Source organism: Echeneis naucrates, chromosome 13 (genome assembly GCF_900963305.1).
Source record: "Echeneis naucrates chromosome 13, fEcheNa1.1, whole genome shotgun sequence".
NCBI classification, from domain to species: domain Eukaryota; kingdom Metazoa; phylum Chordata; class Actinopteri; order Carangiformes; family Echeneidae; genus Echeneis; species Echeneis naucrates.
Genome location: NC_042523.1, coordinates 2136945 through 2149353, shown reverse-complemented (window position 1 = coordinate 2149353; position 12409 = coordinate 2136945). Strand labels below are relative to the sequence as shown.

The 12409-nt window shown below is 43.9% G+C and overlaps 1 protein-coding gene across 1 annotated transcript in view; it reads right to left on the bottom strand.

Annotated features, from left to right (window-relative positions):
- col4a4 (collagen, type IV, alpha 4) overlaps nucleotides 1–12409 on the bottom strand; it is a 64732-nt gene that overhangs the window by 26721 nt on the left and 25602 nt on the right. The window contains exons 5-20 of the mRNA XM_029517007.1: nucleotides 10616–10750; nucleotides 10403–10447; nucleotides 10204–10320; nucleotides 8925–8993; nucleotides 8666–8701; nucleotides 8519–8581; nucleotides 8362–8397; nucleotides 2511–2552; nucleotides 2250–2330; nucleotides 2091–2135; nucleotides 1833–1895; nucleotides 1596–1640; nucleotides 930–983; nucleotides 677–737; nucleotides 316–420; nucleotides 53–208 (exon numbers count right to left, since the gene is read on the bottom strand). Coding sequence (XP_029372867.1) covers nucleotides 53–208; nucleotides 316–420; nucleotides 677–737; nucleotides 930–983; nucleotides 1596–1640; nucleotides 1833–1895; nucleotides 2091–2135; nucleotides 2250–2330; nucleotides 2511–2552; nucleotides 8362–8397; nucleotides 8519–8581; nucleotides 8666–8701; nucleotides 8925–8993; nucleotides 10204–10320; nucleotides 10403–10447; nucleotides 10616–10750 — 1153 coding nt within the window. The remainder of the gene's footprint in view (nucleotides 1–52; nucleotides 209–315; nucleotides 421–676; nucleotides 738–929; nucleotides 984–1595; nucleotides 1641–1832; nucleotides 1896–2090; nucleotides 2136–2249; nucleotides 2331–2510; nucleotides 2553–8361; nucleotides 8398–8518; nucleotides 8582–8665; nucleotides 8702–8924; nucleotides 8994–10203; nucleotides 10321–10402; nucleotides 10448–10615; nucleotides 10751–12409) is intronic.

Here is a 12409-nt window from a genome sequence, read left to right as displayed (position 1 = left end):
ATTAGTTGTGTCTATAGTTAAAGATTCAATTAGAACAAGAATTCTTGGCTACCTGGAACTCCCCGCTCTCCTTTCGGTCCTCTAAGTCCTGGGCGTCCTGGTTTTCCAGGCTCCCCAGGTGTGGGTCCTTCAAAAGTGAGTTGACCTGGATCTCCTTTGTTGCCTTTGGATCCTGGTACTCCGTTCTGGCCAACAAGACCTATTCCACCTGGAGAGGAACAATGACAGAACTTTATTAATCTCATACCATCTGGACTAATTTAACCTTAACTGACACTGTTACATGATAATTTGTCACATTGGACAGGTACAAACCAGGTATGGAGAAGCCAGGGGCTCCTGGGGGTCCGTGCATCCCCATCCACCCCATGTCTCCTGGAGGGCCACTCAATCCAGGGGCACCGATGTCCCCAATATCACCTGAATAACAGGATGATATCACAGCACAGTAATGGAAAAGACAATCTGGTTATTAAAAGTTGATTTATTTTCATTTGAATGCACATTGCACATTAAACAAAATTTGCACTCAGTTCAGGTCAGGTAAATAATCTGTAATAATTAATTAGTTCTGTACCAAGTGAAATATGTATGATATTATCTTCTTTTTAAAATTACATATATCATGAATCTTGAAGATCATCCAGCTACTTGATCACTGTGTACTGATCAATACCTTTGTGTATGACATCTACCTCCTTAAGATGGCCTTTAGGGCCTGGATCTCCCATCATGCCCTGGGAACAGAGAGATTCATTGCAGACTATATAGTGACAAGGAAATGCCGGTGCTCAACTCTCATTGTCCTCCATCATGCATTGTACATCAGTTTCATTATATAAAGCATGGGAGTTAGAGCTCAGGTATCTGGATTTACCTGCTTCTGATTGGTCATCACTAAAACATGACCAAAAGACAAACTCACTGACCTTAGGGCCTTCTCGACCAATCAGACCTGGGAGACCTGGGCTTCCTGGAATCCCCTGAAAATATAAGTAGATCTGCACCTTTAGAACAATGGAATTCCATTTTGTTTTTTGTTTTTTGGCTGGCAGATTTCTATCACAGGGGAAAACCTGGAGCAATAAAAAAAAACTAAACTAAACTTGATCATAAAATGATCTTCCTCCAATTCGGAAACCAAAATCTGTGTCTTTCAATGATGGTAACGCTAGGTTTCATTCGTGACATGACATCGTATCCTGTGTTGCCAGATTTTTCTCAAAATGGGATCTGCAGACCCCCACGGTGCTACAAGCAACCCCTGGAGAGGAGGATCGAAGAGCAGACCTTGTTGAAAAGGGTTGGGCTCTATGTGCTAATCTATCTTCATTTGCCAGTGTCTGCACTTGTGAGTTTTCACATTTTAAAATCAATTTTTTAGACCCTGGTGGTTTTTATCACTTCACAAACCAGATGGGATGGCTGCAACTGAAGTTAAACAAGCTAAGTGAATGTTAGACAGCTTAGTTTCCAGCTGCTCACAATTTTTAACATAAAATTTAAGATGAGTCATCTCCAAGTGACTTTCTAACCAGCTACCATTTTCAGTTTTGCCAGTATTTACAGTTTTACAGTGTTACGTGTTGATTCACCTTGAATCCTCTGTCTCCAAGCAGACCAGGCCTGCCAGAAAATCCCTGAAAAACACAAGCACATCACAAATTTAGGTGGACACTGATAATTCTTTACGTATCTTAAAAGAAGAGTCCGTTCATTTGTCAGTGTCATCTTCATTGGTTCAGATTCATTATTCTAGACTGTCCAGGTCTGGGGAGTGTGGAACAGATCAATACTGATCAATAACGGCAATATTGTAAGTAATTACGCACCCTGGGCCCAGGAAATCCAGGGACTCCTTTCTCTCCTTTGATTCCTGGGAGGGAGTCAGTGCCCTGAAACCACACACACACACACACACACACACACACACACACAGAGTAACAGTAATCAGTACAGTATCTGATAATCTGATAACAGACAGAAAACTGTTCAGCTACAGAACAGTGATTCTCAATACAACCAGACCATATCAACTCCTGGAACCCTGTGTTCCTTTAGACAGACGCAGAGGATTTGTCTGAATTTACCTGCAGTCCCAGACTTCCACAAGCTCCTTTAACCCCTTGATGGCCCTGGGGAACCAACAGAGCCCACCATGACAATCCAACGCAACCGTAATCAAACTACATGAGAACTAGGCAGAAACTGTAATCGGATTGGTTTTAACAGGCTGAAGTCCCACCCACTTTGTCTCCTTTAATGTACAGGTCTTCTGGAGGGTCAACATACTCAAAGGGCCCTGGAGGGCCCTGGAAGCCTTGATCCCCCTGCGGATAGAACATAACCACAGTGACAAGTGAATTAATTTATCTATCTAAGCTCCATGTTTCTCTTGTAGCTCCGCCCTCTCAATGACGTCATAGGCAGTTTTTTTCAGCAGCCAAGCCTTAATGTCACTGAGGGGGCATGGTCAGAGTAGAAATGTTTTTAAATGTGAGTGTTGGTACCTCGTCTCCTTTCTGTCCAGGCAGGGATCTACCTTTTTCTCCCTGAAACACAAACACATCTGTGAGACATTCTCCAGGTGTTACACATGCTAAGTCCATCAGCTAAAAATAACAAAGAGGTGTATAACAGGCCAGTCTGCTGGAGCTAAGATCACCTTTGTTAGCCTTGCCATTATAGCCACTCTGGCAAACATTTTTTCATTCATTCATTCTCTTCTTTATCTCATCAGCTCATCTTCAACCTCTTATCCATTTCCAGGTTGCAGGGATGATGGAGCCAATCCCAGCCGCCAGTCCATCACAGGGCCAACACACAGAGACAGACAGAGACAAACAACCACTTGTACTCAGACCTACAGACAATTAGCCAAAAGATGATGTCTTTGGACAGTGGGAGGAGACCTACATAGGCAGGGAGAACGTGCAAACTCCCCACAGAAAGGCCCAGGCCGGGAACCAAACCCCCAACCTTCTTATTGTGGGGCAACAGCACTAACCACTATGCAGATTACAGAAATGTATTCCAGACCAAATGAATAATACAATAATGTTATATTTTTAGCATTTTGGATTTTTATGTTATGGTCCTGATCTCCTGGGCTCTCAGCACACCTGCAGCTCGTTCTGCCTAATCAAGTCTCTCTCTGTCTCCAGTGCCAGAATATTCTCTTCAATTCCTTCAGGGCTTGCCAGTGTGTTTCCAGAGATCTCTTGCCCCTCGTCCCATGATCGTTTGAGTTTGGTGCTTGACACTATTTTCTGTTGTACTTTGATTTTTGCCTGTTCCCAGTTTTCTGGTGATTTTCTGTTATCCTTACCTGCAGTTACTTTTTGAGAGGATTTTAGTTACTACTTTGTTTTTTCATCGTTCTGAGCGTACTGATCTTGTGTGATGTGAATAAACATTTGCTTTTTTGATTAAACTCTGCATTCTGGATCCTGGTTTCCTTGCCTGGCACGTCACAGAATATTCTGGCCAGCATGGCCCGAGCAAAGTCAGAGACGTTAAAGCAGGTGCTCTCAACACAAGAAGTGTAAAAAGACCGGGAGACTTTGGTGAGGGGCATCTCTTCCTCGTCCTCCTCGAGAATCCAAATACAAGGTATGAGCCACGGACTCAAACATTCGGTTCCGGTCCAGGTGCTGACAATAACTTCATTGACGGTAACTATGTAAAAACACATGATATTCCCACATATGAACTATCCTCCCTTAAGGAGATGCTAGCTGTTGACGGTAAACTTCTAGAACAGATCGCCCACGAAACTGAAGTTAGTACTCTCAAGCAATCACCACGAACATGTATGTTATCTCCTCACCACTGAACGGCGTCATTCTGGGAATACCATGGCTCAAGCTTCAAGACCCACATCGACTGGTCCACCACCACCATTCTCAAAGCTGGACCTTAGGAACGCCTCAATCACCTCATCAGGATAAAAGATGAAGATGAATGGAAACCCGCATTCAATACACAGGTCATTTTGAATACCTAGTTACTTGCTAACACCTTGGCCATTTTTCAATGTCTGGTGAATGATGTATTATGAGATCTGCTTAACAAAACTGTGTTCGTCTACCTAGACAATATTCTGATTTTCTCAAGCTCTATGGAAGAACACATTTCCCATTTACGAGATGTTTTGAAAAGGTTGTTTATGTTTATGTCAAAGCTGAAAAATGTGAATAAGAAACTACAGCCGCCTGGAAACCCCACTCACTTGCCTCACTTCTCCAAAAATAAGGTTTACCTGGTCTCCCATCCACTTTTGATAATCTCAAGAATATGTTTGTTAATGCTCCTGTTCTTGTGCACCCAGCTCCTGAGCGGCAGTTTGTGGTCAAGGGTTGATTCCTCAGACTCCAGGGTCGGGGCCATCCCCTCCCAGCACCTACCCACAGACAACAAGCTCCACCCCTGCGCCTTCTTCTCACACCATCTCACTCCTGCAGAATGCAACTATGACGTGGGAAACCAAGAATTCCTGGTGGTGGTGTTGGCTCTACAAGAATGGAGACACTGGCTGGTGGGAGCTGTACATACTTTCATTGTGTGGACGGATCATAAAAACGTTTCCTACCTCCACACCGCCTGCTGCATGAACTCCCAGCAGGGCAGCGGGCCCGGTTCTGGGGCAGGTTTCAGTTCACCATCACCTACCGCTCTGGATCTTGGAACACCAAGTCATATGCACTCTCCTGTCAGCTCGCCCGGGAGGAGGGGGGGCTCGGAGGAGACCATCATGGATCTGAAATGCATGCTGGGGCGGTCTACTGGAAGGTTGAACAGGAGGTTCAAGAAGCTCTTCAGGGACAAACAGTTCCTGACAGCTGCCCACCGGATTGGCTGTCCACACCACAGTCTGCTAGGTCATCAGAGCTCACTTGGGGACACAAGTCTAAGGTAGTCTGCCACCCGGGGGTCCACCGCACTCTGGCCCTCATCCAACAGCATTTTTGGTGGCCGTCCATGACCACTGATGTCCGGACCTTTGTCACTGCATGCACGGTGTGCGCGCACAGCAAGTCCTCACACCGACCCCTGGCAGGACTCTTGCAACCCTCACCCATCCCTCCACATCCCTGGTCACATATTGTAGTTGATTTTGTTACCAGACTGTCCCCTTCCAAAGGTAACAACATTATACTGACTGTTGTTGATCAATTCTCCAAGGTGGTTCACTTCATCCCTCTCCCTAAACTCCCCACCGCCTTAGAGACTGCTAACCTATTGGTGATACATGTTTTCAGGCTGCATGGAATTCCCATGGACATTGTGTCAGACCGTGGTCCCCAGTTCACCTCGCAAGTGTGGAAGGCCTTCTGTCGGGCTCTGGGAACCACCTCCAGCCACACTTCTGGCTACCAAACACAGTCTAATGGGCAGAAAGAGAGGACTAAAGGGCGAGAGTCCGCCCTGCGCTGCCTTGCCTCCCGCCTCCCATCCTCCCTAGACTACACACCTACCCTGGGCAGAATACACCCATAACTCCCTCATCAGTTCAGCCTTCGGCCTATCCCCCTTCATGATTAACACCGGATACAAGCCTCCCCTGTTTCCAAACAAAGAGTCCAATGTGGCAGTTCCTTCTGTCCAAGCCCAATTCCACCGTGTCAAACGAGTGTGATGGGAGACCAGGGCAGCACTAGGGAGGACGGTTGAGCGTAGCCAACGCACCCAACTACCAGGTGGGCCAGCAAGTGTGGCTGTCCTCTTGAGACCTCCCCCTCCAGACCGAATCTCGGAAACTCTCCCCCTCATACATTGGGCCCTACCCAATAGAGAAAAAAAAATAACCCTAGTGCTGTCCGCCTCTGCCGCCCAGTCGTCTTAAATGTCCACCCTGTGTTTCACATCTCCCTCTTCAAGCCAGTCACCAAGAGCCCCCTCCAGACCCCTGCACCACCACCGCCTCCTCCATGCCTTAGACGGCCATCCGGCCTACACTGTCAACCAGATTCTCGACGTGCGCAGACGGGGTAGGGGCTACCAGTATCTCTTCCTGTTAACTCCTCTCTCCCGTTCCCTACAGAGCAAGTGTCTAGCGGCAGGGGGAGCACTGGGCTCTGAGCACACCTGCAGCTCGTTAAGAAGCCGGTTTCTTAAGCCACGCTCTCTGTGTCTCCAGTGCCAGAATATTCTCTTTGATTCCTTCAGTGCTTGCTAGTGTGTTTCCAGAGATCTCTTGCCCCTCGCCCCACGATCGTTTTCTCCTGTATAGTGAGTTTGGTGCTTGACACTATTTTCTGTTGTACTTTGATTTTTGCCTGTGTTCGCCTTATATGTAGTTACTTTTTGAGAGGATTTTGGTTGCTGCTTTTTTTTTCCTTGTACTGAGCGTACTGCTCTTCTGTTGATACTTTGTGAATAAACTTTTTTTTTGTTGATTAAACTCTGCATTCTGGGTCCTGGTTTCCTTGCCTGGCACGTCACATTTGAGTCTACAATAGCAAAGAAGCACTTAAACTGCAGTGATAATAACCTGCAGACCAATGAGACGCCATCAAATGCGTTCGTAAACAAAGAGCTAGTTGGAAGACAGATTTTCTTCTTGTTGTATAAAACATTTAAAACTTTATACTGTTTAAAATCAGGAACTAAGATGTTTTAGAAAAGGGAATATCTGTAGCATTGATATTCATGTTGTCTTCGTGATAACAATTATTTCATAAATCAGTCACAAGTGATTCATTGATCAGTGTTTTATGTGATGAGATAAAATAATAAAATGCATAACAGATATTTTCATCCTCCCTCAACAACAAACTTGTCTATCCTTTCATCATATATATATGTCTATGAATATTCTCATTCATCCAGGTCATTGTTCTTTCTCTCAAAATTGATTTGTGGGCAACTGGACTTGTATTTGTCTATAAATACATTTCGCCTCTTATCCAAGGGGCTTCATCAGTTCATGCTTGTTGGTCTACTAGTCTGAACTAGTCAGACCAAGACAATGGAGAAAGACCCAGGTATTTAACCTCTGTGGGTGTGTGTTTGTGCTCCAGTGGATGGTATGAATCAAAAAGTAGGTATTGGCCTGTGTGTGTGGGTTTCCTGTATACCCCAATGTGGAGGCTTCTGTCCTCATCAAAGTGAACATCACAATCCAAAAACGGTAAGTGGTTGTTTTTGACATCTTCTTGAGTGAACTTCATGTTTTTGTCCACTGAGTTGATGTGTTCAGTAAAAGGTTGTAAATCTTGGGTTTTGATCCTGGATGAAGATCAAAACCCCATCCACTGGAGCACAAACTGGGAGTTATCAGAACCTTGCAACACATGGTTGATAACGTACCAACCCCTACTCGGGCCCAAGCAGAGGAACATAAACATCTGAAGGGAGCCCTGAAAATTTGTGGCTATCTGAGTTGGACATTTGGAAAGACAGCAGCACACTCCAGAAAGAATACCAACATGGATGATGCTGAAAAACTGAAAGACAAATGCAAAAACATTGCCATTCCATACAAGAAAAGACACGGACAAGATACCACACAACCAAAAAAGCAACCTGGTATATGCTGTCCAATGCAGTGAAGAATGCAAGAGCGTATATATTGGGGAGACTAAACAACCTTCAAACAAACGCAGGGCCCAACACAGAAGGGCAAACTCCTCAGGTCCAGTGTCGGCTGTCTATTCCCGTCTAAAGGAAAAGGCACACTCCTTTGAAGACAGCAATGTCAAGATCCTGAACAGAGAGGACAGATGGTTTGAAAGAGGAGTAAAAGAATCCATCTATGTAAAAGTGGAAAAACCATCCCTTAACAGGGGAGATAGGTGCGACACCACCTATCTCCCACTTACAATGTTGCCCTTTCATCTGTACCCAGGAGAACTAACAATTTAACCTCAGATTACTCTCAACGATCGTCCTTCAAATGTGATACCAAGAGAGGCACATGAACTCAAACGACTGTTGTTCACATGAGACCACAACAATGGTCAAGTGAAACCAGTACTTTCACAGGTACTTTACTGAACACACCCACAGAGGTTAAATACCTGGGTCTTTCTCCACTGTCTTGGTCAGACCAACAAGCATGAACTGATGAAGCCCCTTGGATAAGAGGCGAAGAGTCTTCATAGACAAATACAAGTCCAGTTGCCTACGAATCAATTTGGAGAGCAAGATCATCTATATAATTTAACTGTATATGGCTGGAGGAGGTTGGGGGGCTGGAGACAATGAATGTGACACCAGCAGGACGACAGTGAACATAGAGAAAATATCTTTGTTCAAACAGAAACACATCAGGAAACATAAAATATGAAGTCTGACATTAATGTGCTTCTGAATAAAGGGTCCTGTTTAAGCACAACACAACAATGGCATGAGACTTACTGGTTGACCCCTGGAACCAGGCAGACCAGGGAGACCCTGTACAGACAAACAGTCACATACTTGCATTAAGTTTGACAAAAATAAAAACAACGCAATAGAAATGATATTTAGTCCTGTGGGAATCTTATTTTTGTTAGGGGTATTAGTCCTGACTCACATTGGTCCCATCCAGTCCTGGTAAACCCTGATCCCCAAATGGACCAGGAAGTCCCTGCTCACCCTGTAGACCAAAACACACCTGTCATTGTTGTTGTCACCACATCATCTAGCATATGTTGTGGGTCTTTGTTGGGTTTGCTGTCACCTGCAGTCCAGGAAGTCCAGGAGGCCCGATGTCACCCTGAGGAGACACACACATAATCACAATAGTATCAGTCATCAGTATTGTTTACACCTGAAAAAACTCTTTGATGTCTGGTCTCCACAGACACCGCCTATTTGGTGCATGTGGCATTCAGAGTCAAAATCACAAATTAATTATTTGATAATGGATTAATCCTGAGTATTGAAAAAAAGATTATTAAAAGATTATTTGTCTGTCTCAGTTTTCTTCCTCCACTTACAGGTGCTCCAGGATACTGTATGAAGTAGACTGCTGGATCTCCTGGAAATCCCTTCAGTCCTGGAAAACCCTGCAGAACAGAAATAACACACTAGCAACATTTATTTTGGTGAGATTAAATTTAAAATTGAAATTGAAAAACAAAGATTTTCACTAAGATATTCAACTGAATTCCAATAGGAGTGTATATAGGAGTAATAGGAGTATATATATATATATATATATATATATATATATATATATATATATATATATATATAAAACAGAGCAGTTAGAAGTAGCTATGTCTCTGTGGTGCTGAGTGGTGCTGAGTCCTACAGCAGATGAAGCCTTAACTCTGTAAAATCTCCTGGAGATGTGCAATGACTTTGGACTTGCTCAAAAGGAGATCACCCCAAATCATCATACACTGAAGAAATCTTTGGACTTGAAGCTGTATAAACTTGGAGCCTGTCCCTCTTCCTCCAGATGCTTGACCTGGAAATGCATATGTCCTTTGATTTGAAAAGACTGTGCAACACAGGTCTTTGTCTCCTTATCCCAGGTCAGACTCATTTTCTATGGTCCAGGGGCGTCTTGATACCAGAACTGGGACAGTTGTCTTCCATTTCTTGAAGAACTCTTGCCCTTGACTTTGGCTTTAGCTTTGTTTGACGGTCTTGTCCAAGCTGCAGTCATCCCTGCTGCTTCTCCCTTCCAGGCAACTTTCCATGAATACTTTCACAGCTGTCAATAGCCAGGACCTTCAGCTGAACTGAACTGACCCAGATATCCCTGGGATACTATATGAATGATCATTTAACCAAACTCCAAATGAAATAGCATCATATTCTGACATACTGGAATTTTCATTTTCATGAATCATCCAAAGTAAAACAAAAAATCTTGAAATGTTTCATTCTCAATGTAATGAATATAGCATATCGTTACCCTGTTAAAATAATTGCCTAAGGCATTTTTTTCCAAAAAAGATTTTTTAGCCTAAATATTATATATTCAACAAATGGTTAAATTTTTTGAACATGAACACTTTTTGAATTAACCCCCTCCCCAAAAAACAAACAAAAAAAAAAAAAAAAAAAAAAACACTTTTTCACAATATTATGATACTTTGAGATGCAACTGTCAATTAGTTCTACTATATAAATTACTAGTAAGTACTTTCAGAACCTGAAACACAACCCTGGTATCATGATCTTATCACATGATGTCTATCGAACCATTTTTGGAGAGAGACCTTTCTAATCAGCTTTTATTACTGATGGATCAGAGTCACTGACCAGTTCTCCATCACTTCCTCGTACTGCAGGAAGTCCAGGATCTCCTCTTTGACCCTTGGTCCCATTACATCCATCCAGACCTGGAAAACCAGGACCTCCAGCTGGACCCGGGTAACCCTGAGGACACAAACAAACTTGCAGTTTGAGACTACTGCAGCTTGACCAATCAATGGAGCTGACAGGCTGCTGGGTTTCTTACCGGGACTCCCTCCAAGCCCAGAAAACCAGGAACACCGACACTTCCCTGAAGCAACAGACAAACAGTCATGGATCTGGTGAGCTCTGCTGGAGCTGTGATTATCCAGTGGAACTAACAAACTGTTACATACATTTCATACTTTAATCATAAAATATACAAACAGCCATTGTCAATACAAAATAGATTTCGACCACCATAAGCACGATTATTCACCACGTCTCCCTTTAGTCCTGTGGCTCCAGTTGGTCCCTCACGTCCTCTCTGGCCCTTTTGACCTGGAGGCCCCTGTGAACCTGTGAATCCTAGAGGACCCTGCTGTCCTTGCTGCCCAAGACCTCCTGGAGTACCCTGCAGAACACAAGCAACAAGTTTGATCCTGTGGAAAACCGTCAGAACCCAGCAGAATATACTAGAACCTAATAATAAGCATAAATATGGTAAAATTGTTATTCACGTCGGCAGTAACGACACCCGACTTTGCCAGTCAGAGGTCAAAAAGATTCATGTTGAGTCGGTGTGTAAGTTTATGTTGTGAGGTCCGGAAAGTTGGGGTGGAGATTCCCATCACCCACACCCCTCGGATTTCAATGGGACTGTTGTCTCCATCAGAAATTTCCCAGATCTCTGCTCAGTGCCATCTCGGAGTCTTATCTGACTGTGGCATCGAAAGACCCTGCTTTCCCAAACAATAAATTGTTGCTTATAGCTGTTCTGTAAAAAGAAAAAGAAACTTCATACACAGTCCGTAGTCATGAAGTTCTGTTTTTCCACATCCAGTCAAGACATGCATGAAAATGTTCCTTTCTTAGTTCATCTGTTTGTGTGTTCTGTGATGTCGTGATTAACTAATAACCATTTAATAGTTTTTTCTACAGTGAATAAGATTCCACCGAACGAGCTACAACAAGCAGAGAAACTGTACTTATCAAAATGATAAATTTCTCTTTGTTTTATATGTCACTTCAAACTTGGGTGAATGAAAGGTGCATCTTCAAATCCAAACACCGCCCACGCTATGCCATGATGCTAGAGGGAGAAATTCGCGCCGACAACCAGACCACGCCTGTGGGTGGTGGTGAATTTGTGGAGTTCTGGGGAAGTTCTGAAGAGGAGAGCTTCTCCAGGAGACCTGATGAAGCAATAACAACAACAAGAAGCCAATAACAACAACGGGAAGCCAAGGCTGCTTGCGACCATATCAAGTTTGGCTGCAAGGCACTCAGCCGCCAGCGTCTCGAGATGCTTTGGTAACCAGGCCGCTGGTGCTGCGCGTGCGGTGCCAGTCTGTTTTCATCAGAAAAGAGAAGAATAATTCATACCTAATAACCAAACCAATCACACGAAAGACAACAGCTGGTGAAAAGGGACGAGCCAGACCGACAGCCACTTCAGCCGAGGACCAGTCTAGTTTGGGAGGCCATGACGAAGGACCTTGACGCGGCCACTCTCGCCGGACATCTCCTCTGGCCTTTTCGTGGCCAACTGCCACCCAAAGTAAGGTTGCGTTTATCTGCTCTCCCAGCTGGCTGTTCTGAGTGGTGTGAGGCATGGCTATTAGACAATGCTAACCCAAACTTTAGTTTTAAAAGCTCTCCTTCCTCAGAGAAATCCTTGTATCTGTTATTTGACAAACAACTTTCCGTTCATTTGCGTTCTCAACTTAGTCACCAGCTGCTTGATTTCTCATTGTCATATCATGTCATTCCATTTACATATCCGAGCGCCACTGTTTCATTTAGTTTATGCTTTGATCCGCACGTGTATATCATGCACCGTTTTGATTCATCCCTCATTGATTAAAAACCCCCCCTAAAATTAAGCCATTATTACACTCCTTCCTTCAGTATTTTTTTTTTTTAAATCAATCCACAGTAAAGAACATCCCTTCCAGATTGAGACTTGATAAGAGGTAATAATATACACAATCCAAGGCACAATATTTGGTAAAAGGATGTCGGACAGTGTAGTTTTCTTTGGACCCCCTCACCAATCGGACCAGTTATGACA